General features: G+C 40.8%; 2 protein-coding genes across 5 annotated transcripts in view; both read left to right on the top strand.

Annotated features, from left to right (window-relative positions):
* Positions 1–42: 42 nt before the first annotated feature.
* Positions 43–10,122, top strand: LOC136433174 (carboxy-terminal kinesin 2-like). Of its 2 annotated transcripts, none has more exons than XM_066425089.1 (17): positions 43–164; positions 781–846; positions 1,054–1,275; positions 1,512–1,731; positions 2,049–2,111; positions 3,650–3,878; positions 4,057–4,234; positions 4,622–4,789; positions 5,282–5,434; positions 5,812–5,928; positions 6,321–6,494; positions 6,673–6,852; positions 7,138–7,276; positions 7,594–7,733; positions 8,149–8,222; positions 8,538–8,613; positions 9,075–10,122. In XM_066425089.1, the coding sequence occupies exons 2-17, from the start codon at positions 832–834 to the stop codon at positions 9,117–9,119; spliced, it is 2,193 nt and encodes a 730-aa protein (XP_066281186.1). In that variant the 5' UTR covers positions 43–164; positions 781–831; the 3' UTR covers positions 9,120–10,122. The 2 variants fall into 2 exon arrangements, with proteins under 2 accessions (XP_066281186.1, XP_066281185.1); XM_066425088.1 differs by having other exon boundaries at positions 2,046–2,111.
* A 1,563-nt stretch (positions 10,123–11,685) lies between these two features.
* The window catches only part of LOC136433170 (protein sickie-like), a 31,490-nt gene continuing 19,885 nt past the window's right edge, over positions 11,686–23,290 (top strand). For 2 of the 3 annotated variants that reach the window (XM_066425082.1, XM_066425081.1), the window contains exons 1-3: positions 11,687–11,945; positions 12,831–13,126; positions 14,583–14,697. In XM_066425082.1, coding sequence (XP_066281179.1) covers positions 12,905–13,126; positions 14,583–14,697 — 337 coding nt within the window. In that variant the 5' untranslated portion in view covers positions 11,687–11,945; positions 12,831–12,904. Of the gene's footprint in view, positions 11,946–12,830; positions 13,127–14,582; positions 14,698–23,290 lie in introns of all 3 variants that reach the window. The other variant, XM_066425083.1, reaches the window with a different exon arrangement.

Raw genomic sequence — 23,290 nt, 5'->3', positions numbered from 1 at the left:
GCAATCACTGACCAATCAGCTACAGGCAGCTGCATTCAAAACCAGGCCCGACTCGCGTAACTCACTGACTTTCCAGCTCGATTTTCGCGTGTATCCCGTCGTCATTCTGGTGTGCTTTGGAGCTCTGAACTGCGTTATCGGGAAGATTTGTGACATCTTATAAGGTTAATCTCAATCCTTACTCACAATGGAAATACTACTAATGTGACTTTATTCGTGTTCGTGGGTTTGTTAAGATTTTGTTGTGCTCGGCCTTGGCAAGACAAGGCAAGATGGCGGACCAAACTCCTTGGGCGAAACCGACGCCATAGCATTTATTTATTTATTTATGAAAAATGGTGTATGTGCAACGACCTGATAGATAGTGCGTTGTCTATCATGTCGGAGCACCGTTTCAAACGGATGTTTGTAAGTGTAGCGTTAATATTTTCGGCTGCTCATGTACTAAATGAATACATTTTGCTATGGCAAGTGCGCAACCAAGATGGCGGACGAAACCGACGCCATAGCGTGAAAAATGGTGTATATACACCGACGTGACGGATACACCATTTTTAACGGATTTTTGTGAGTCTAATTTCGGCTGTTCATCTGATAAATGAATATATCTTGCTATGGCTAGTACGGAATTATGTTTCCATATTATTTTTACAGGAAAATAACCCTCTATACCGAGCGCCATCTTGGCGTTTTGCTTGGGATTTTTAGCTATGTTTGGTTTGATTTATGGTTATGTTACATGGCAAAGCTGTTGAAACTTGTTTTCTGTCCGTCTTTTAGAATCATCCCTTGACCTGAGCGTGATTTGCTACACACCAGTTTCGTGTCAGTATGTCTGAAGCACCGGTAGGTACAGCCCAGCTCAAACTCTAAGAATTTTGATTGTAAATAAGTTAACTTGTAAGATTTTTATAAAGTCCCTTTTGCAAACCCGACCCAAAGCCATTTTGTACATGTATGTATACGTGTTGGCAGGGCCTGGAATATTATGGCTACATCACAACTTTTCAATTTTCTATGTTTAAATGGCACGCTTGAATGTCTTTGTTTCAGCGGTCTCCACTGATCACCCTGAATGGTGGCGATGGACAGCCCCCCAAGGCTGTGGCTGCCGTCAAGCCCCAGCCACAGACACCTGCTGAGGGGAAGAGTCGGCTTCCACAGCCGCAGACAAGGCTGCCCATGCCGTCCACGCTCCTCCCTGTACCCGCCAGATATGGAGCGACGAAGCGGAAGCAAGACTTCACCCCTGAGGTTTCACAGGCTGTTGGCGGAGTGAGTGATAGTTATCCTGTTGTTTCACAATAAGGCATCATTGATCTATTTTCTTTTCTGATTTGAGATAAGAAAATGTCATATGTACTATGTTGATTCCAGAATGTTCATACTTACAGTCCCACAGCCAATGCATTCTTGGACTACTGTCAAAAAAGTATTTGGAGTTACCTAGATTTTTAGGTAATCTGATGCCTGTAGTGTGCTAATCTGGCCATTCACTATCGTTATTGTAGAAGAAGAGAAAGGCAGACACAGCAAGAGCTGCCCCGCCACCCAAAATGCCGAACATCGGGCGGCGAACAGCAACAGCTGGCGCAGCCACTCGCCCAGGGACAAGAGCTGCCGCAGCAGCAAAACCGCCGGCTGGTCGACCTACAGCCGCATCCCGTGCAGTTGCTAGAGGCACTGCAGCTGCCAAGACATGTGTTTCTGCACGTAGCACTGGCGCTAAACGTATGCTTCCTGCTATTATCATTAGACACACATCCTTGTAATGTGTTTGTAGCCATATTGGCATTCTACTTTATCTTGCACTGTGCTGTCATGAATTCATGGCTAATCTGTAAAAGTGTGTATCAAATGCTGCTTGCAATTATTTTATCATTTCTTGTGTAGTGTCAGACACAAACTTTTCAAACCTGCTCTAGTTGAAAGAATCTTTGCAAGTGTATAGAAAGAAATCTTACCATTGATGGTGTCTTTTGTTGTACAATTTTACTACGACGTTCCTGTTCAATTTTATTTGTCTTTTTGTCCCTCAACAACAGCAGCACCGAAGGCTGGTGGCATGACACGGTCCAACTCAGGCTCTGCCATCCCCAAAGGTGCTCCTGGTAAGAGTGTGATTAATATTTTGTCATGACCACTGCACTGATTCTATGTCATAGTACAGTCAAACCTGCCTATAGCGGTCACTCAAGGGACTGGCCAAAATCGACCGCTATGGACAGGTGGCCGCTCTATAGAAACGGTTGATTGACCACGAGTAATAAGTGGCACATGTTTTCTGTACCCACTGAGAAACATTTATTCACAAACATGTACAGTCAAACTTGGTCTACCGACCACTTTCACAAGACGACCATCGGCTCAAGATGACTGCTTTCGGTAGGTCCGGATTTTTCCACAAGCAAATTTAGTCCAAGTCGATCCATCGATCCGCCCCCAATCCGGAGCACATGCGACCAAAATGTTGCCAAAGAGAACCGTGTCATTTTCAATTGCGCGGCGACATCATTTATTAGCAAATAATTGCGGAATTTCACGGTAAAATCAGCCTGTTTGGGTCGGATTCCTTGCCGGGAGAAAAAACAACAGCTGCAAGATGGCGCTTGAGGTCATAGGGTCATGGGATAGTCTACTGTAATGTGGGTGCAGCTGCAATGTGTGAGTTATGATTTTACTCTACATGAAATAGTACAAAATGTAAACTTATTTCGTCAAAGAAGTTCTTTGAATAAAGAGAACAGAATATCCAGAGAATGGATGACTTTATAACCTTTTTTTAGAGGATAAAAGGCATCTGTCTTTTTTTTAAACAAACTGCTCCCCCATGGTACTACTAGTGAAGTAACCCAAGTAAACAAAACGTCCCGCTAGGACCGCGCACCAAGAGGCCCTGTTTGTCTCAAATTTCTGGCGCCTTGGCGGTTTTGGAAATTCAAAACCAACACCAGGAGCAAAATAAAACCATGTACAACATTTTCATGGGTAACACTGCAGCTATAATGACATTTTTTTCTGCGGGAATTTGAAAGAAGGCTCCCGAATCTTGCGGCGACCATGCGCCGTGACCGTTATCGGCAGTGTTTCCAGACCCGCGGGACCGGAAATCGTGTGGCCGCGACCGCGTTGGACAGGTGACCGCTATAGCCTAATTCTTAATGCTTATGTCAATGGGAAAAATCCAAGGGACCGACAAAAAGTGACCACTTCTGGGCAGGTGGCCGCTATGCAAAGGTGACCGCTAATACAGGTTTGACTGTATAACTTGAGAAATGAGTGGACTCAGCTCCAACAGTTGACCAGGTGCAGTGTAACTGGTCCTGATTTTATCTTGCAGTCCACACCAGAGAAAGACTGACAGAGACACTTGTAAACTGTCATCATTCTTGGATGTCAAGCCATTTCCCCTGTGTATAAGGGGACTTTTGCACGCCAAAGAACCTTGACAACGTAACAGGTCTGCCCCAGTCTGATTGACTAAAGTCTGGCATATGTTGTATCGCACTTTCAAAAACCATTCTGTATCTCCTCCTTAGAGGAAGATCTGCTTTTACCATAAGTGTGAAAAGTCCTCCATTCTGGAATTGAATTGAGAATTCTGCGACAATCACTTGAGTCAGAAGTAAATAACCGTCTTTTCCTACAGGCAAGAAGCGCCCAGCATGGGACCTCAAGGGTCGCATTGAAGACATGGAGAAGACCATGCGGAGTATGAAGTCAGAGAAGGAAGCAATCACCCAACAGAAAGAGGAGATAACACAACACTCCGACCACATCCAGCAAGGCCTTCAGACCCTGCAGCAGGATAATGCTTCACTTAAACAACGGGTGCAGGATAGGGAAGCAGAAGTAAGAGACCTCCAGTCAAGGATCCGGTGAGTTTTTCCTGGCAAGTGCCATTTTATAAGAAGTGTTTCTTTGAAATGTTATCATTTTGGCTGTCCCTGTATAGCCGGTATGACCACTCTTCAACGTAACACAGTTTCCTGGTTCTTCAGTCCTCACTGTTTGAAAAAAAAAGCGCAGCTGGCTAATGACCTATCCCACTTACAGAAATCTGGAGGACGATGTGGAGAGAGTGAGCCGCCAGAAAAAGACCCTAGAGCGGGAAAGGGATGAGCTGGAGTCCGACCTTCAGACATCTCGGCAAACATGTCAGGGTCTGAAGGGGACCATTGCACAGCAGGCAGCAGCACAGGAGGGGATCAAGGCTGAGCTGCAGTTGTCCAAGGTAAGTGTGTCAAAACTGCCCAAGAAGACCACTCAGGGGACCGATAAAATCTGGTCTGTGGGGACAGGTTGTCAGTTGTCACTATAGACAAGATTCTTAAAATGCTTGTCGCAGCTTGTGTTAAGGAGAAAAATCATCAAATGAACAACCATAAAGTGGTCACACTGGCCAGGTGGTCTTGATGTACAGGTGGTCACTTGTACAACTACAAGTTTGACTGTGATCATATTATTATCTATAAGGCATATTGTATGATAGTCTTTTTGTTTCCTTGTTGTGTAGATCTGTACAAGGTAGAACATTCAGCACTGTAGAACATAGCACTGTAGAACACTCGGATTGAGCAAGTCCTTCAAAGTTTTCACCAGTGCTTTATTTTCTCCCTAGTCCCAGCTGGAAACAACCAATGTTGCCCTGCAGGGAGAAAGTAAAAGGGCAGATGGCTTACAGGAAGAACTGGCCAGAGCCGTGAAGAAGGTTGAGGAACAACATGTGCAGCTACAGCAGGCAGAGACAGACAGACGTGTACTCCATAATACAATTCAAGAGTTAAAGGTATGGACTTGTTGTTTACAGTTGACAGATTCATTTACCCAATCACCTTTGGCCTTTTCCAAGCATGTGGCAAGACCTACTGTAGCTGTTATATGCCGTTGCACATAAAATGTTTTATCAAAACTTACCATTGCCTTTACAGTTTACACCATTGTTTTTTAAATTTTTTTAATTTTTTATTATTATACACCATTGTTTCCTGATCACTGGATGTACTCTTGCATTGAGTAATTCCCTATCAGTCGGGACTTAAGACATTACTGTCAGACTGTTGTTGCCTGTAACTCGTTTGCCTGAAAATATACGATCAAAACATGCATGTCTCCCTTAGATGTACAAAATCTTAATGGCTGCAACCACAAAATGGTCACATTGCAAGCCAGCATTTCTTGTTAAGTGCATGAGTCCATATACCATGTGTTCATACCATCATGTACATGTTATTGTATGTACCAGAGAAATTATAGAAATGCATGAATCCTTTGTTCTTAGGGCAACATAAGAGTGTTTGCTAGGCTGAGGCCATTGTTGTCAGCAGAGGGAACTGTCGCTGACAACAATGCAGTAGATGATGTCCCGCACTTTGATTGGCACGATGGCAACACTTTAGAGCTGGACAAGGCCATGGATCGTGATCCTAACGAGGTAAGCCTGCTTGGCTGTTGCACTATATAGATGGGACTGGTAGGGATGTACATACGACTGAAAAGAGGTTTCCCTAACACTCATTGGCATGATGCTGTTACCTATTCTTGAATGGCGGGAGAGTTATCAGTAGAGCTGTCTTTAATGACCTTGACTACCTTTCGGACAAGAAAGAGTAGGAAAACTAGGAAGTTGTACAGCCTTTTGCTTTCAACTCGCCCGTTTTTATCTGGCTATCAAAGCGTATACTCACATGCAATTTTTATCCCTGTGTATGTGGTCTTTGTACACACTTTGGGGTTTTAATGGACCCTTCCAGACAAAAGATATTCCGCTTCAAACTAAAAGTGAATGTTTTTATTTCCCCGCCCTTCCAGACCATGAGTGGGTTGAGACGCACAGAGAGTCAGAAGGTTGAATTCAACTTCGACAGGGTCTTCGCTCCGAGCAGCTCCCAGGCAGAGGTGTTTGAGGAGATCTCCCAACTTGTCCAGGTTTGAACATTTAGCCTCTATGGTGTACTATGTTGTACTTTACATGATGTACTTGTTGATAAAGAGGGAAGAAACTTTATGGTATAGTGCCCAAGTGGTTGTATGACAAACTGCTCTTTTCTGTGTGTGTCCTAGTTTACTGCATACTAGAATTTTATAAATTTGGTGCTGAATTCTAAAGGACTGTTCTGTATGTAGAAAATTATAAGTAGACTATACAGACAAAATTATAACTGAAACATTTCACGCCTTGTGCTTTGATCATTGTGTGTGCAAAAAGTATGCATGGTATAGTTACCAACTAGTCATTTAGATCTTTTTGGTGGTGAATTCATCATTGTACAAAGATGATTCAGATTTTTAACGTCATATATTCCATCCTCTGTCTACAGAGTGCCCTTGATGGGTACAACGTTTGTATTTTCGCATACGGACAGACTGGCAGTGGGAAAACACACACTATGGAGGGAATCGTGGAGGGAAATCCTGAGCAGCGAGGAATGATCCCACGGGCCGTGGAGCAAGTCTTTCACACGGCAGAGCAGCTGAAGACCAAGGGCTGGGAGGTGACTGGCCCACAAGTCTTTTCCCTTAAAATGTGTTTGTTGTGACAATTGTTACATTTGAAAGCAATTGTCTACGATGTAAAATTTGTTGATAAAGCCATGGATGTTTTTTGCAAGTTGATAAATATATGTTAGGTAGGTTGTGTACTCAATACTTTTGTTGCTCTCATATTATCAGTATAAGATAACAGCAAGCTTCCTGGAGATCTACAATGAAAGTCTCCGTGACCTGCTGGACAGCAAGCCGGACAAGAAGATGGATATCAAGATCAACGAAGGCCGAGGCCGCAAGGATAATAAGACCAACGACGTCCATGTGACCAACCAAGTGTTTGTTGATGTCACCAGCGAGGCTGAAGTAAGGACTGTTTCATTACAATCGTTGTGCAATAAACTTTGACTTGACTTTATCATGTGTGAATGTGATGGGGGTGTTGGTTAGAGCAAGCATGTCAATGAGTTGGTTAAATCTGTTGTTTATGTTGGTAATAGAGCTAGACATAATACTGGCCTTCAATTCCTAAAAAATGTACCTATATTTGTGGAATGTGTCTTGAAACTTTACCTTGTAAATAGTACCTACCCTTACATCTACATAGAGTGGACATCATCGTGTAACAGTCTTTTCTCTTCAAACCCCCAGGTCCACCCCCTTCTGAAGAAAGCCAACAAACACCGTGCAGTCGCAGCAACCAAGTGCAACGACAGGTCATCCAGATCGCACAGCGTCTTCCAACTCAGGATCAAGGGCGAGAATCGTCTGACCGCAGAGTCTTGCTCTGGTAGGAATTCCTGTTGTTTCATCTGGGAACTGACCTGGAAAGTCTGTGCTCTTGACATTCATGATGCATAGTGGTTGTTGAGGGTATGAAATATTGTAGCATTGTAACACACTTATGTATTCATGCATGTCATGTTACCAACTCATTGTTTTCACACAGTGTTCACCAAGCTATTTAGAATATCACAATTATTGGCCATGCTCTTGCAGAAAGAAAATTAACTCTACTTATTTGCCTGTAATTGCAAGCCAGTTTTTATTGTATACAAATGCCCAACTTACTACAAACACTTGATGTATCTCTTTGGACATTTCCAGGTATGTTGAACCTGATCGACCTTGCTGGTAGTGAGCAGATCAAGAAGTCTGGATCTCAGGGGAAGCAGCTTCAGGAGGCACAGAGCATCAACAAGTCTCTGTCTGCCCTGTCCTTAGTCATCACGGCACTCAGTAACAAGGTGGGATGTTAGCAGAACCCTTCACTCTACTGGGCTAACTTACTATACATAGATGTCACCAGAGCTCTTGCTATAGTTTAAATGCTTGATTATTTTTGGCAATTGTGCTGGAATTTTAAGTGGAAACTTGTTGACTGGTGCACTTGTCTGGAAAAAAAAAGTTGGCAATTCAGGAATTGTACCTTCCCTGAAATTTCACTTGTTCAGAGCTGTCTTGAACCTACTTATTTTCAACCTTTTATCATCAACTGGAGCAGCACTAAAATTACAACATTTGTAGTGAAAGATAGTCTACAGTCTAAGGCATTGTCAGGTATAGGCTGGGAAAATGTGTCTATTGACATTGATCCTAAGGCTCTTTATCTCAGTCCCTTTCCTTTTTTTTTAAACTGCGCAACATTCTCCCTCTCTACAGGATCCCCACATCCCCTACCGCAACTCCAAGCTAACCTACCTCCTGCAGAACTCCCTGGGTGGCAACTCCAAGACGTAAGTTATTGTCCATGGAATTATTTTATACTTCATGTTTCATGTACGTAAAGTATAACAGAATGTGCTATGTAACTAAACTGTTAGTGATGACAAAACAGTCTTTACTAAACTCTTTTGTGTGTTTAAAAGGAAGATCACCTTTGTTGAAGTACTGTTGAACTTTGCTAGAAGGATGCATGTACAACAGCTAGGCCACATGGTACATATCTGCCACTCGCCAGTATCTATCATAACTTGCATAATTGGAACATTGGAGAGTGGAAACTGTTGTTTGTCTTCTCATCTCTTGTCTTCTTCCTCTCTTACTCTTAGGCTGATGTTTGTCAATGTGTCCCCTCAAGAGGAGCATTTGGGAGAGTCCATCAACTCCCTGAGGTTTGCAACTGCGGTAAGTAGCTCGCACAAACCCTGCATTACTGCATTAGAAATGTTCGTGGCGGTTTTATTTTCGCGGTGAACTCTTTACCCCGAGCTTAAAATCACCGCGAAAAGTGTTTCCATTATGTGTGCTACTACTGTTTCAAACACAAACTTGAAACCACACGAACACTCCATTTTCTCTCGACCACGAAATTAAATCCCTGCGGAACATGTCAGCATTTACATTATTATGGAGATAATGATGCAATTCTTCTGCAAAGCATGGTATATTTCACATTACATAGCAGATTTTGTTTTGTTTTCTAGGAAAAGATGCATAGCTACCAGGTCTCATGATTTTGTGGGCCTGTGATAGTTTTGGGGCCATTCTTTTTGTATCTTGTGGTAGCCTTTCTTCAGTTGTGACACTACTAAAACTTATTAATAGTTTTCAATATTACTTATCAATGTTCTTTCTCTGGCTTACAGGTGAACCAGTGCAACATTGGGACCGCACAGAAGAAAGTGAAGTAAACAGCATTTCTTGGCACGCCAGTTTTGCAAGAAGCATCCCAATTGATTTGCTGTATGTTTTTTTGTAAGATAAACTAGAACGTCAACAAAACATGTTTACAAACCCTACTGCCTCTCATAAAAACTTCAATCTGAAATTTTATAGCTAACAAAATTTTGAAATGATACATCCAAACTAAGAACAACAAAGGTTATTTTACTTTTTTTAGATACTTAAATTTCAAGAATGTACTGTATACCTGTGCACAATAGTGCCACTACCACAGTCAAAGATTAGGAGCACAGCTCTAATTTTGGGTGCACAAAGGTGCACATGCACCCAGTATTTTGAACCCTGTAAAGTATATGTTTACTGTAGGTACTTTCTGTTTCTATAAAAATGTATAGCGTAGTTTCTGTTTGTGTAGATTTACTTTGTATCACATTGAATAAGGAACTTAGAATTGCAGTGTGTATTTGAAATGACAATGAAATTAGAAAATGAATGGAAAACACATGAAGGAATGTGCCAACATTTGAACAATATTGGGGGAAGGGTCATAATTTCTCAGACATTGCACATGTCTATTTATGTACATTTCAAAGTTATTGTATTCTTAGATATTTAGATTCTTACATAAAATGATCATTTTACACACATTACATGTCCTTGTACAGTTCTTGATAGTTTCATGTATCTGTCAACATTGTCCATTTCATACCTTGACTTGACTTATTTTATACCTTAACCACTCCAATTCAATGCAACGCAATTTATCTCGGTTGTGTGAGGGTTAGACGTGCTTGAATTGTGGATGTGGATGTTTGATGGCAGATCATCTGATTCTGACCTGCCTCATTAGGAAGGTTTGGGTGGTGAAAGTCTCTCATTTCTTTAATCGTCCTTCCCTGACCATTGTGATGATTCACCTTGTAGTGAAAATTGTTTCTACCATGTTAATAGCAAAGTATTTTAGATTTTTAGTAAAAATTTGCGGAAAATAAAGTCCTTACCATGTGAAAAGGACCTTATTTGTCAATTTATGTCTGTTGATTCTACACCTTGCAAGTCGTACATCTTGTATTCTCCAAGCAGAGATATCGATCGGTGGGCTATTTGTGACCAGGATTTTTAACACTGCCCTCTCGTTAGGGAGTGCAGTATTAAAAATCCCAGCCACTTCTACATACATCTTATGTTACGTTACAGTACTGTACTTAAAAAAGCTGTAGTTATTCTGTGCACGTCAGCGTGGCCAAAACTGGTGAATGGTAGAGGAATACGTCAGTTTTGATATTGTACTACATGTAGTTGGATTACAATCTTTGTTCGGTCGGCTTACATTCGTGCCTGGATCCGGATATAGTTACCACCAACTGCTGTGCGCCCACGCTGCAGTATGATGACCTCTGCTGGGTGTCAAGTAAACATGGCTTTTAAAAGAGATCGAGCTGGCAAATTTAAGCTCATTTTCACATATTGTGTAGACTGTACCTTGCCTGTGCACCCCACTATACATTTTAAAGCGTCAAAGCTTCTTACTTTGGGGTCCTTAACCTGATGAGGAAAATGTGTGGTACAATCGATTGTAGGACACTGGATCTGTATGGCCTTTTATCATAATCTTGATCTACAAGCAGAAAAAAAAAGTTGGATATGACCTGATTTACCCTGTTCCCTTGTCAGTTGGGTTGTTGGTAGCCTGTGATCCAGCAGTACTAACTTAAGCTGCTCTTTAATTTGAATTTGATCTGAAGTTTCTGGTGTTTGAAAAGTGGCATCACATCAACTAACACAAGCTATGTAAATAAGGACCTTATTTGCATAATCAATGAGAAACATGATACATCAGTTGTTTGCATAGGCTAACATCATTTGGCGAAGATATGAGATCACGGAACTCATCTTGTGATCAATGTCACTAAGGATGAGGTTATGTCATCATGCATAAAGTAAACAGCTTAGGACATAAGTCACCTTTCTTCTACATTGTACTTGTCCCCCAACTCTTTATGACAACGTGTACAGCAGCGACATCTTGTGATCAAAACTGGTAATACATAAGTTGTTGGGAAGGATGCAGCATAAACCCACGAACGAGTACTACAGATCTCACGTTACTTTGAGCGCAAGTTATATGGATTTGAGTTGCTTTCCAACAGACAAACCTTACATAACTTACCTATCACAAAAGATACTGATTTCGGATTTAACACAGTTGCGTTTTTTGGAGTATGACCTTGAAATTTCGCTATTACTCTGCCGCGATTAATTGCATATCATTGATCATACTAAGTATATTTCGTCCCAGTAGAAAATGTCAGTTTGCTAACGTCAACATAACCATCAAACTGAAATGTTGATAGATGTCAATCAATCAGACTTTACTGCACAGCCATTGTATGGAATACAATGCATGGCACATTGTTGGGAACTGACATGAACGTGGAGACTATTAAAGCTCATTTCATCGTGGGACTGTAAGCATTGCATTGTCATAAGTCTTCGCAAATATTAACATGTCTAACGTTATAACAGCAAATCTTGATAACCGCACGGTTTCTCATTTTGCGAAGAACTTCATAGTCCCATCCTCAGGTAACCGTTATACTCCTCACCTGTCCTTAGAGGCGCCGACTGGGAAAGTTTTGGGGGTCACATGACCGGAATCGACCAATCAGCGCGAGTTTACACTATAGTACGCTTGAGCAAGTGGAGAGAGGTCATGACAGTACGGGCTGCATGTTTGACCAGCGGAGCGGATTTCCAGCCCGCAGATTTTAAAAAGCAAAGTTAGACCAGATGGGACTCCGTCTACAGTGAGACAGGGATTCCCAACACCACACGTGAGTACGGCTTGCTGTTGTTTACACGGCGCTTCAGGGGAAAGTGTGGGAATGATTTTCTCGTGTGTGCGCTGATGAGCTCACTATGGCTATGCTGCTGTTTGCTGATGTTTGTAAGATTCGTCCTGCAATCGTCTTTAACTACAGCCAACAGTCTTTTGGGACACAAATCTTGGTCTGTTGAGGAACAACAGACGTCTTAGATAGGATACAGCAGCGGCAACCGCCACGCTTACATTAGTTCCGGCGGGCTTGCGTCGGTAAGTCAGCGGGAAAATCCGCGGTTAGGCGGCTTAACGCAACCGGTACCCGCCGGGGACAGGTAACGTTAACCCCGGCGGAAACTTAAGGGTTGTTGTGCCGAGATTTGGCGCGGTGTTTGACCAGGTTTGATGTAAAACACGTACTCGAGAAACGTCAACGCGAGAGGGTAAATGTTTGTTGAGTAACCAGTCGATAACGTTTAAAGGAAATGCCGCTTTCTTCTGTGGTTTCACAAATGAGTCAATTTAAGGGCGGAGAGGGTTTTTCTGGAGATTTGTTGCTGCACCTGCCAGTCTGATTTCAGATTTATGATAGCCTGGGGCAGTCTTACCATTCTCATTCAATTAACCAAGTAATTGGAAGCACTTATAGATTAGAAAAAAAAAACATATTTCAATGTGTATGTTAAGATGATATTGCTTTGCAATGCAATATTTTAATTATGAAACAAAGTGTTTTTTTCTCCTTTCAAAACGTTGCGTTTATATGTTTGTATATTACATGAAATACTGTAAAAGTAGATAGGTTTTTGTACTAACTTATATCAAGATATGATTGACTCCTGTGACTTGAAGGTCATTTCTAATTTGAATCTATTCTTTGGTTTGATGCCTCACACAGGTGTGATCATGTCAGAAGACACAGTACAACATCAGACACTGCCCAGTGACAGTGTGTGACACTCTCTCACCATCATGATCCGTACGTCGAACCCTCCCGCAACCACCGCGAAGGACGCCCCTGGACGTCAGCCCGGCCAGCCCATCAAGTCGTGGGCCGAGAACACCGGGAAACTGTCACGGTTTCGCAAGGAGAATGGTATTGTGGGAGCAGGCGGGCACAGATCGCTGTATCGGAGCTTGACAACACCGGTGAAGCTTTCTGTAGGAGGGGAGTGGGCTCTTCAGGAGTGTGAGGTAGGCTCAGATAATGGACAGGATTCATGATGATTGTCTGGGTCAGTAGTCAAGTGTTCCAAATATCTAACATGTAGAGTTACCAGTTTACTTTGTTCCATTGTTATCTACTGAAGGAACCAACTGACTCTGAACAGGGTCTGGGTTAACAATAGTGGAGCTTGCTACAATAGCAGAGGAAATGGTTAGACTGTTCTTTTCAATGAAGTAGGTAACCTCAGGCGGCACAATGTAGGAGCCGGAAATAGTGTTAACGAGAGCTGAAAGAACAATTACAGTGAAGCTATGTCTAAGTTTGTGCTGTGCCACCCTTAACTTAACCCAGCCATAGCTACCTTCGAGTGGTTTACGACAAACTAACGTCATTCAAGGAAATGATCTACTAATGAGGCAGTAAGCACAGCTGTAAAGTCTTCTGTGTTGGTATGTTGCCTGTGATTAAATCTTTATTACCAAACATTGTTGACTTCACCAGACTTGTGGACGCTACACTCTTCTGAGATGCCTGGAAATAAGGTTGGACCATAACTGCAGAGTAGCTGCTGCATATCAGCTGCAGTATATCATGTTTTATGGGCGTAAGGGGCAATTACTAGGCTGTTGTCACGTAACCAGGAAGTCTGAGCAAAGACTGGGCATTTTTGTTCAAATATAGGGTATGAAATATTGCATGGGGTGAAAGAGTAATTTTGATATATGTACTGAGGTATTACCATACCTTTCAGCTCTTAAGGCTACCTGAGTACCTGGCATTCCAGGTGAGAACAGGTGTGACTAACCGTTAGCCAGACGTGCAACCTGGGGCACGCCAGCTCAGTTTACCTTAAAGATTCAATCAGGGAAAGCAGGATGACATCACAGTGGATACTTTTAAGTAAACACTAGCACTCCTGTTGACGTACATTGGGTCCTTGTGTGGTTCGATTTTGTCATGGGAGTGTTTGCTTCCCTCGTACAAGAGTACAGTATTTAACCAGGGGTACAAACGCCACGTACCAGCTATATTGTCCCAGTGACGGCATCCTGACAGGCATATTTTGGACCAACAATTGTTTTCACCTGCCCTTGTATCTTTGATCTGCGTGGGTTTGTGACAGGTGTTTTGGCAAAGTTTTCGGTAATAGCCCAGTTCCTCAGCTTGAGACCTTCTGCAGCAGGTGTCTCTACTATAAGCTGAGTATAACAGGGTAATTTTGATGATTATAGACACTCAACAAAAGACATAGAAGACCTTAGGTAAGCTATACAACTGAATACAAATGGGTGTTGGACCATCCTTGGTTTATGTTATCAACTTACTAGTAATGTTTCCAGTTGTTGGTTCCTGTTGGTTCATAGTTGGTAAAAAAAGGTATAATCTATAACGTTAAGTCATAAAACAACAGAAGATGAAAGACTTGTGTTTCCATCCTGTATGTTTGTTTGATGTTACTGTTTCTTTGTTTCCTGTTGATAGAAACTGACCACCTGGGCAAACTCCCACCTGAAGAGGAAAAAGTTCCGTCTGGTCAACGACCTGAGAAAGAGCCTGAGTGATGGCCTCACCCTGGTCAACCTGATCGAGTGCCTCAGTAAGTAACCTTGGAATTCCACCTTTTTGTTCTCCTGTTTGTGAAGAATACAAAAACATACCAACAAATGGCCAGGTACTTTTGTTTAGATGCAGGCATGGGCAGGTTGCAATTGGGGCCAGGTCACAACCTTTCTATTCGACACTGTTTGGCCCCACTTCATAATGGCTGCCCTAATTATTCACTTAGGGGGCCATAATTTCTTTTGATGACTGCTAGTGTGGTGTCAACAAAGAATTGAATAGCAGAGGTAAAGAGTTGGATATACCTAACAGTCTATAAGTGCTAAGGAAAATGTCCTTTGCAAACATGGCTTTGTGCAACTAGTCTATATTCCCAATAATGGCAGTCTAGCTTGTTTGCTCTGTTTGTTAAATGTACCCGTAACTTAAAAGTGGCCATGGTACAACCCTACATGGTGCTATGAATTGTAACTCAGCGTTTACTTCAGAGGGTTAATTTGCCTGGTCTGGTCTGGAAGGACTGTCATGAATTTGCAAAAAGTCTGGGGCGAAGTTAGGGGTGTATATACATAACATGAAGAATAATATGATTATCAACAAGTTTTCAGCTTGAAAAAAACAAACAGTCTAGTGTATGGCAGACAACCAACTCATTGTACAGTAGATACACCTGTTGGTTGAAAATTATTAAAAGTACCATATCTTTATATGTACTTTAGTCATTCATGATAAAAACGCATTTAGGCCATTATTCTGTACTGGCATATTATTGAATGGCTTCAGGTGTTGGGAATTTTTTGGAAAAAGGAGAGCATAGGAGCTGGCTAATCCAAGAACCAACAAATTAAATTGGTGTGGCCTAACAAGAAGCAGAGTTTTCAATTTCCTGTTGTATACTAAGCCGCAAATTAGTATCAAATCCTTTCCAAATTCGAATGAGGACATCCTTCAGCAATGTGTGTCACGAAAGGAACCATATATATAAAAGTGTCAAGTTCAATCCTGATATCTGGGTTCTTCTAACTGCACATTTGTCGTTGATACAGTTAATTGCCGAGAATATTGCTCACCTTTGGCACTCTGGCACTAAAAGCCCCACGTACATTTTGAATATCTAACAAGTAAGAGTGCAAAAGGTTACAGGTGATTGAGTGAATCATTTGTGTAAATATGACATACCTGTGATACGTATGAACTTTGATATCTACATTGCCTTTGATATTGATAAGGTAGTTCCACAGTGAAAGTTTGCAGTCACACTTATCATTAGGGCACACTGTACAAAGGAAATATCTGCAAAAGTTCTACGTACATATATCATAAGTTATGCTGAATAATGTTGACAGATAATGGTTCACAAAACAAAGAGTAACTGATCTATCATTTCAGTTATGATAGAACAATGTCGTCGTGAGTATTTGCCGTGTCCATTAAGTTATGACCATGTCTATTACATGTCCATTACCTGTGAATTATTGGCATACTTAATCGCACCTGTCTTGTGATCTTTGCTTTTGAAGATAAGCAGATATTTTATGGCCAGACAATTAAATAATTGAAAAGGAAATGTTATTGGTGTCATGAAATTATCTTAACCTTTCCATAGCTTAAGTCATATGAATCAATGATAGATGTAAATAGATTGATAACAAGACAATATTAAAGATCTTCCAATGAAAACATTCCACACAAGTACTTTATTATTATCATATTTCTCATAATTTTGGCAGAGTAACTTTAACATTTATATAATCTTTACTGTTGCAGCTTCAGTTTCAGGCTCCAGATAGTTTCCGTAGGTATCCATCCTAATGATAAACATCCCGACTGATTGGCATGTGCGTAATTTCATGACTGTTACACCTGCACTAAAACAAGCATGCAGCCAGATGTGACCTTACTGTCACCTGTAAATTACAGTAATGTCACAGACATTCCACCATTTGTACCCAACCTGAACACAGTGTCAACATATCAGTAAATTATTAAAGTTATTAGTGATAAGCGATTGAGACCTCTGTAATAGCATAGTAGTTTGTTCCTAAGGTATGACTGAGGAAAGATATGCATGCTTACACAACACCCGGTTGTGTGGGTATAGGCTAGGAATGATAGAAACGTAACGGGCATAGCCACAGAGACATAAGGCCTAATAACAATACAAGATTATGTAAAAGATTTTTATCGAACATTGTTATCATTGTTAAACAGTGCCGGTAAAGGCAATATGGTATTGCAGTCTTCAATATACCAATAACTCTCCTCAGTCATCTATTAAAATTTCATAAAGCACTTCTGACAGTAATACCTTTACAAGGGTAGTGTGACAGGTCAGTTGTGTGGAAATCATTCATTTTAAATGAACAAATGATTTATCTCCATTAGGTAAACCAGTCTTGCAGGAGGCTGGAAGTGAAATTGATGACTATGGCCACACCAATTTATTTTCTTGGTTAACGGAACCACAAAAAAATGCTAGATTGGAAAAACAACATGGAAACAGAATCTCAGGAATGTTTTTACTTTGGTGCACACAGTATCAGGGAGTGAAGAGGGTCAGGTGCAAGTTTTCACCCCAGTTTTCATGATTTTTTGTGTGCTAAAATTGAAAATAAAAATCCGTTAACCAAGAATTTAAATTGGTGTGGCCTAACCCCCCAAATCAATATGTTATCTTCCATTAGCAGTGGCCTGTTAATCCCTGGGGCAGCCTCCCGGCCCAGCCTGGCATTTTTGTGGCAGTAAGTGCAGATCTCCAGGATGTAGTGGTTCATCTAACTGTCCAGTTTTCTCTCAGCTGGGTGAACATTAATGAATGATGTATTAGAGCTTTATTTCTCAAGGACGATGGTCCCTGTGATGTTACTTTGAGGTTTTGTGTGCAGTGGCATCTGCGCTTTGTGACTGTTCACTGTTTCCCCAAATAAAGATTAAAGGAATGCCTTTTTGTCACAGAAGGCATTAAAAATTCCAAATGAGGGGAAGTTAAATATCGAGGAGTGAAAAGAATATGAAACAGTAAATCTATTGCTTCTTGTCTGTCTTTCATAAGAAAGATACAATTACTTTTGATTTGTAACAGAATGTTGCATTCATCAATAAATATGTTTGCTATTATTGTTGGACTGTCTGAACCAAGATGACTTTGAACATAGCTGCAATTTGGAAGAAAGGGATATGGTTGTCTCTCCAGTTTTAAGTCTACCTAATCCCTTGGGACGATACCTGTGAGGTCTTCTGAGAGTTGAAACATTAGATGTGTGGTCTCTTTCAAAATGCCAATGAACTGGTTAATGATGTAGCCACTATCCCTCACTGTCATAGGCATTAGGTGTTGGCTAAGTTTTTACCTTCAAGTTATAAGTGTTGGATCTGAGTCATCCTTTGAACAAATTTTATTTTCATGGGGTCCAAAGCTGTCTCAACAGCAAAACTATACATGGCACGAGTTGACAAGTCCAGCTTTGTATATTCCTGATTCAGTTCATAGCAGCCCTGAGTGACAGCTGTTTTCTTGCTGGAGTCACCTGAGCCCTGTCAGATGTAAGGTGACCACAGGTGTGAAATTGTGGTTCATAGCAGCACAGGGGCAGTACCAGCTGGCTTGTGTATATATTACCTCTACAGAGGTGGTTCTTCATTTACCAGTGTTTGTTTGTTTGTTTAATAAAATCGTGACATGATGACTAAAGAGTCATCAATGGATGTTTAGAATCAAAGATTTATGTTGAATCTGAACAGGCAGACTGAAGGAGAGGTTATCATTATACATTTGGAACTGTCCTATGAAACAGGTTGCCTGCTTGGAATTTCAAATATTCATACAGAATTTACCTGCTTACTCAGTATTTCCTGAGGGAGGTATTCCAAGTGGATTACTGAATACAACTTAATGTACTATCCTGAGACAATCAGAGAACCTACACTGTAGATGTCTTTCAGTTTTTTTGATGCCAAAAGAATATTTGAGATGGCAGGATTGTATTAGTAGGCAAGGCATGAGGCGCTGCGTGAGGCATGGTGCCACGGCCGTGGTATAACATAATAGGTGTTGTTTGTTGCAGAATTGCTCCCGGCCACGACGTGCATTACCTGCAGCAGCTCTTCCGTGACCCAGGCCAAACCATCGGCCTTGTTCTCGTGTTTTTCATACAAACATTCTTACAAAACTTCTTATGGGGGACTAAGCTTGCTGAAACACTTAGAAATTGTTGCCAAAAACAATGGGCAGATGAAGGATGTCCCTCTGTATTTGTTTATGGTATTAGGCATCCTTGAGAAAAAATAGAAAGTTCTAATCATTTACATATACTAGTTTAAATTCCAGTATTGTTATAAAGGAAACAGACTGAAAAGATTATGATTGAATTAAAGTACAGCAACCAAATTTTGTAAATCTGCTGGGTGCCTCTGTCTTTTTCATGTAGAGTTAAACAGAAAGGCAATGTTGCTTTGTTGATTGTTATCAGCAAAACTTGTTAACTTCTCTGTTTAGGGACCGCTGAATTCTTTTCCCAACTGAGTCAACAAAACAATCTGATGTGCCCCATTTCAGTGAGCTTACAAGTAAAACTCCTCAAGGGTGAAAGTTTCCATCTTAACCCTGTTGGCAGATATACATGTACCCTGCAAGGTTACTCTGAAAGGCCTGGCATTTTCTCAGCAACTCTGAGTGAACTGTGGTAATCCTGGTCTGTGTGTGGTGGTGATGGATTGGACATGAGGTGAAGGTATGCTATACGTTATGACCACTTGTCAACTGGTCCTTTTCTCTGAATAGTTTAATTGGTCACATTAGAGGTTCACTAAATTAGAATGCCTCCTGGTACTACCGGTAAGCACATTAACGCTTTGTGCTGTTTGCCATTGTAGTTTGCTGGGTGTGCAGGTGTTCAGGTTTTATAGCAACGCTCATGGAATTCCTCTTGTATAGGTGAGCATATTAGCAGCCAGCTATAAATAGTTAACACTTTATTACAGTAACACATTAAGTGCAGCAGGATAAGCTTTCTGTAAAGCTTAATGTCCTTGCTGTACGGCTGGCAAGGAATCAACTGCTGATACAAAATCATCATACTGTCAAGGCCTACACGTAAGTTGTACAGCTGCCCTACCTCCGCTTTTTGGCAAAAGTGGTCTCTGTGAAGATGTATGTGTTTTGTCTGATTCTACCAGGGTGTGTCACAATCAGCCCTTGTTGCTGAGGGTGGATTTGTATCCATGCAGCACAGCTGAACAATTTACCTGCTTTGTGGCTACCTTGGGGACAGACTATAATGACTCAGTAGATGTTCAACTCAACTTCATACCTGCCTGGTAAAATGTCCATATGTTCGGATTTCTATATTTCATTTCATTTTTTTGCTCAGAAGAATTTTGAAGGCTGTTTTTTCGTGTAGTGTTGAGCTCAACTCTCGTGGCTCTCCTTACTTATGAGGCAATCTTGACAAAAGGTCTGCTCATCTTTGAAGTTTTATGGTCAAATGGTCAGTGGGAGAAAAGATATTGCCAAGTTCTCACATATCAATCAAAGTCAAGTTTCATATAGGAGTTTTTTTAATTGGTGTCATTTTTATTTTGATATATGTTATGGAAAGTCTCGGTGTCAAAAGCCTTGGCCAAGAGCTGGTTTAGACCTTGACTAGTCTTGTGGGAAAAATAGCCATGTAACAAAAATGATATCTCAACCGAAAAATCAGACGTGACCTGCTTTTGTACCCAGAAAATTTTCTTGATAGTTTGTCAGCAAAATGGTTCATTGTGTCAGAGAAACAGAGCATTCTTTAGTGATCTCCAGTGTTATCTAAACTCTTTGTGTCGGAGGTAAGGGTGACAGATGGCCCTGAAAAAGAAAAGGTACACTACTGGACATTAGAATGGAAATCACCTGATTGTCCAGCTGTGAAAGGTTTCCAAGGTAAATCTAACCATGAAATCCTGTGTTAGTTTTGTGGACAGGACCGTGGAGAAAGCTGTAGGTCAACTTTTTTTTTCAGATTGCCTCCTTACTATCCCTTCAGGTCTCCACACTAACTCCTTGAGGTAATGGAGACTGTATATTGTGGTTCCAACAGGCCTTTAAGGTGTGCAAAACATCTATGGAGATTAATTAGTTAGCCATTAAGAGATGGTTTATCCAGTGCATATTTGCCATTTAACTCTGTTCACATATTAGTACTCTATGGCCATTATAGGATGATTGGCCTTGTGGAAGAATTGCTCTGAAGTATGATTGCTCATTATGTCAAAATATCATGATTTTAGTGTTATATACATGTTAAATGTATGTACCAAAGCATTGAAGAGATCTTATATCTTACAAGAAACATGTCTTCCATAAAGCTTGGTGCAAATACAAGCAAAAGAATTGTTGAATGTTCAAACAAAATTTGGGTGCAAACATTGACTCCGATGTTTTCAAACCCTGCCATTTTCTTGTTGTGTATGTGCACATGATCAGTTGGTAGCTTGTTGCAATTCAATACATACCTGAATTATTGTACATAGATACCATCAAAGAGAATGGTATGTACTCCCATGGGATGTAGATTGTCATTCTTTCTCAGGGACATTTAAGAGGCATTCTTGATCAGTACAAAGCCTGATCAATGATACAGATATGAACAGTTTATCTGCTTGGGAGGTTCCCTCCCTACCACTTACGCACTTTCCCTAAAGTTCCCTCCCTACTAAGTACTTTTCCTAATGAGCCACTTATTGCAAAGTAAAATTGCAGAGAAAGTAGGTTTCATGTTGTAAAGGCTTAGAAGTGATTGCATGATGAGATGACATTTTGTTCTAAAGGAAGGAAAATGGGAAGTAGTACCTCTCGGCTAGCATCTATCCCATATCAATGTGGAATTACTATCTATGCATCACATGATTTTACAGGAATTTCTGTCATGATTCTTGACACTCTTTCAAATGAGCAAACAGTGCAAGTCTATAAGTGAATAAAAAGACAACCATTATGACAGGAAAACAAGATCTAAGACTTTGTTGATATTTTTCAGATCTTTCTTATTTATCTGTAAACTACTTGTATAGGGTAGTTCTGCAGACCATGTCATTAACAGAAGGAGAGATAGATTCCCAGGTAGGCACCTGTATTGTGAAGATGAAGTGACCCAGGCAACAGAGGTGTGTTCAACCTGGGAGACCACATTCAGCTGTTCCGGATGCACCCAGAGATGGATTTCCCACCTTGGTATTGTTCAGTCAGAAAGAAAGCTGCAGTAGATATGAGGCATTTCCTTCAGCGTTGATTTTATTTGTGGCAGTATTTAAAAACGTTGGGAAGGGTGCCAAGTGATTCAAGAGGCCTGTTTTTAAATGCTTTGGACTAATATTTCAGTACTTATGCTGGAAATGAAGAGTAAAAAGAAAACTACTGTATGAAGATTCAATGGAAGAGGATGTCTTGTTTAAAATCACTTCTCACCCTTGAATTATGAGGAGCTTAAAAAATCTCAGCAATCTTTGATAAGTTGTAAAAATTATACAAGACTCTAGAACTTTCCCATCAGTTAGCCTTACACTTTCTGTAAAAAATATTGCCACAGTGCCAAGTAATACCAAAGGCCTGTCTCATCCAAGTACAGGTCTCACTTCTTTATTTCCATTATGCAAATGAAAACTAATATCATGGCCTTCTTTGTGTCACAAGTGCACTGTGTAATCTTTTATACTCTGCATGGGACAATACGAACAAAGACAATGGTTCTACATTACAGCAAAACAAAATGTACAAATCAGAAGTGTATTTCTAAGTCTTCTGAAGTTCTAAAATTACAAAAATCAAAAATATCAAAATCAAGACCTATTACAGTAGCTCTACCACTGGATACCAATGGATCGTGGTGCCCAAAGGACTTAAGCATCTAATCTCACTTGAATTAACCTTCTTTCTCGCCTCATTCTGGCTTTTAAAGAAAAGAAGTCGTAACAAGCTAACTCATGAGTGAAAAGCTTGTAGCGCTTCTCTAACAAGGTTTACATTCAGTCACAAATAAGCTGCATTTTTAAGGCTGTTAGGGTATTGTGTGGTCAACAGCCCTGTGATAATCCTATGGTAGAGGTGAGCACATGTGAATAGGGCGGGACTCTGTGGGGGAGGGTAAGGGGAGATGGGGTGGGGGCAGAGAGAACAAACATATAAGAAAGGGTAGAGCCCTCCCCCAAACAGGATCAACCTCCTCCCTACTTACTCTGCCACGTGAGCGTGTCACCCAAGCAGATATGTAGGAGACAATGGTCACAACAGAGCCTCAAGTTACCAACAGTTCTTTACAATCACATTGTGCAGTTACGTTAGATATGGCCTTTTTGTCATGGAGCATTGGAGGTAAATGCAGGCCAGTGGTCGATACTATACAGTCCTGATTTTCCTCAACAAAACAATTGTAACATTGCACATATTTTATAAGAACTAGAAAAAAACACTTGAAGAGAGCAAAGCTTGATGCCAAGGTTGCTATTTTTAAGTTCTTTAAAATTGACATGCTTGTTGTGAGAGATATTATAGTGACAAGTTCAAAATCAAACATTTTCAAAATGTATAATCAACACAACTACTGCTTAGGTTACATTTTGCTAAATGATACACATATTTACACTGATATGAAAAGAAA

This window comes from Branchiostoma lanceolatum, chromosome 4, assembly GCF_035083965.1.
Source record: "Branchiostoma lanceolatum isolate klBraLanc5 chromosome 4, klBraLanc5.hap2, whole genome shotgun sequence".
Lineage (NCBI taxonomy): Eukaryota > Metazoa > Chordata > Leptocardii > Amphioxiformes > Branchiostomatidae > Branchiostoma > Branchiostoma lanceolatum.
Note: the sequence above shows the minus strand (reverse complement) of the source record. Positions and strands in the feature narration are given on the sequence as shown.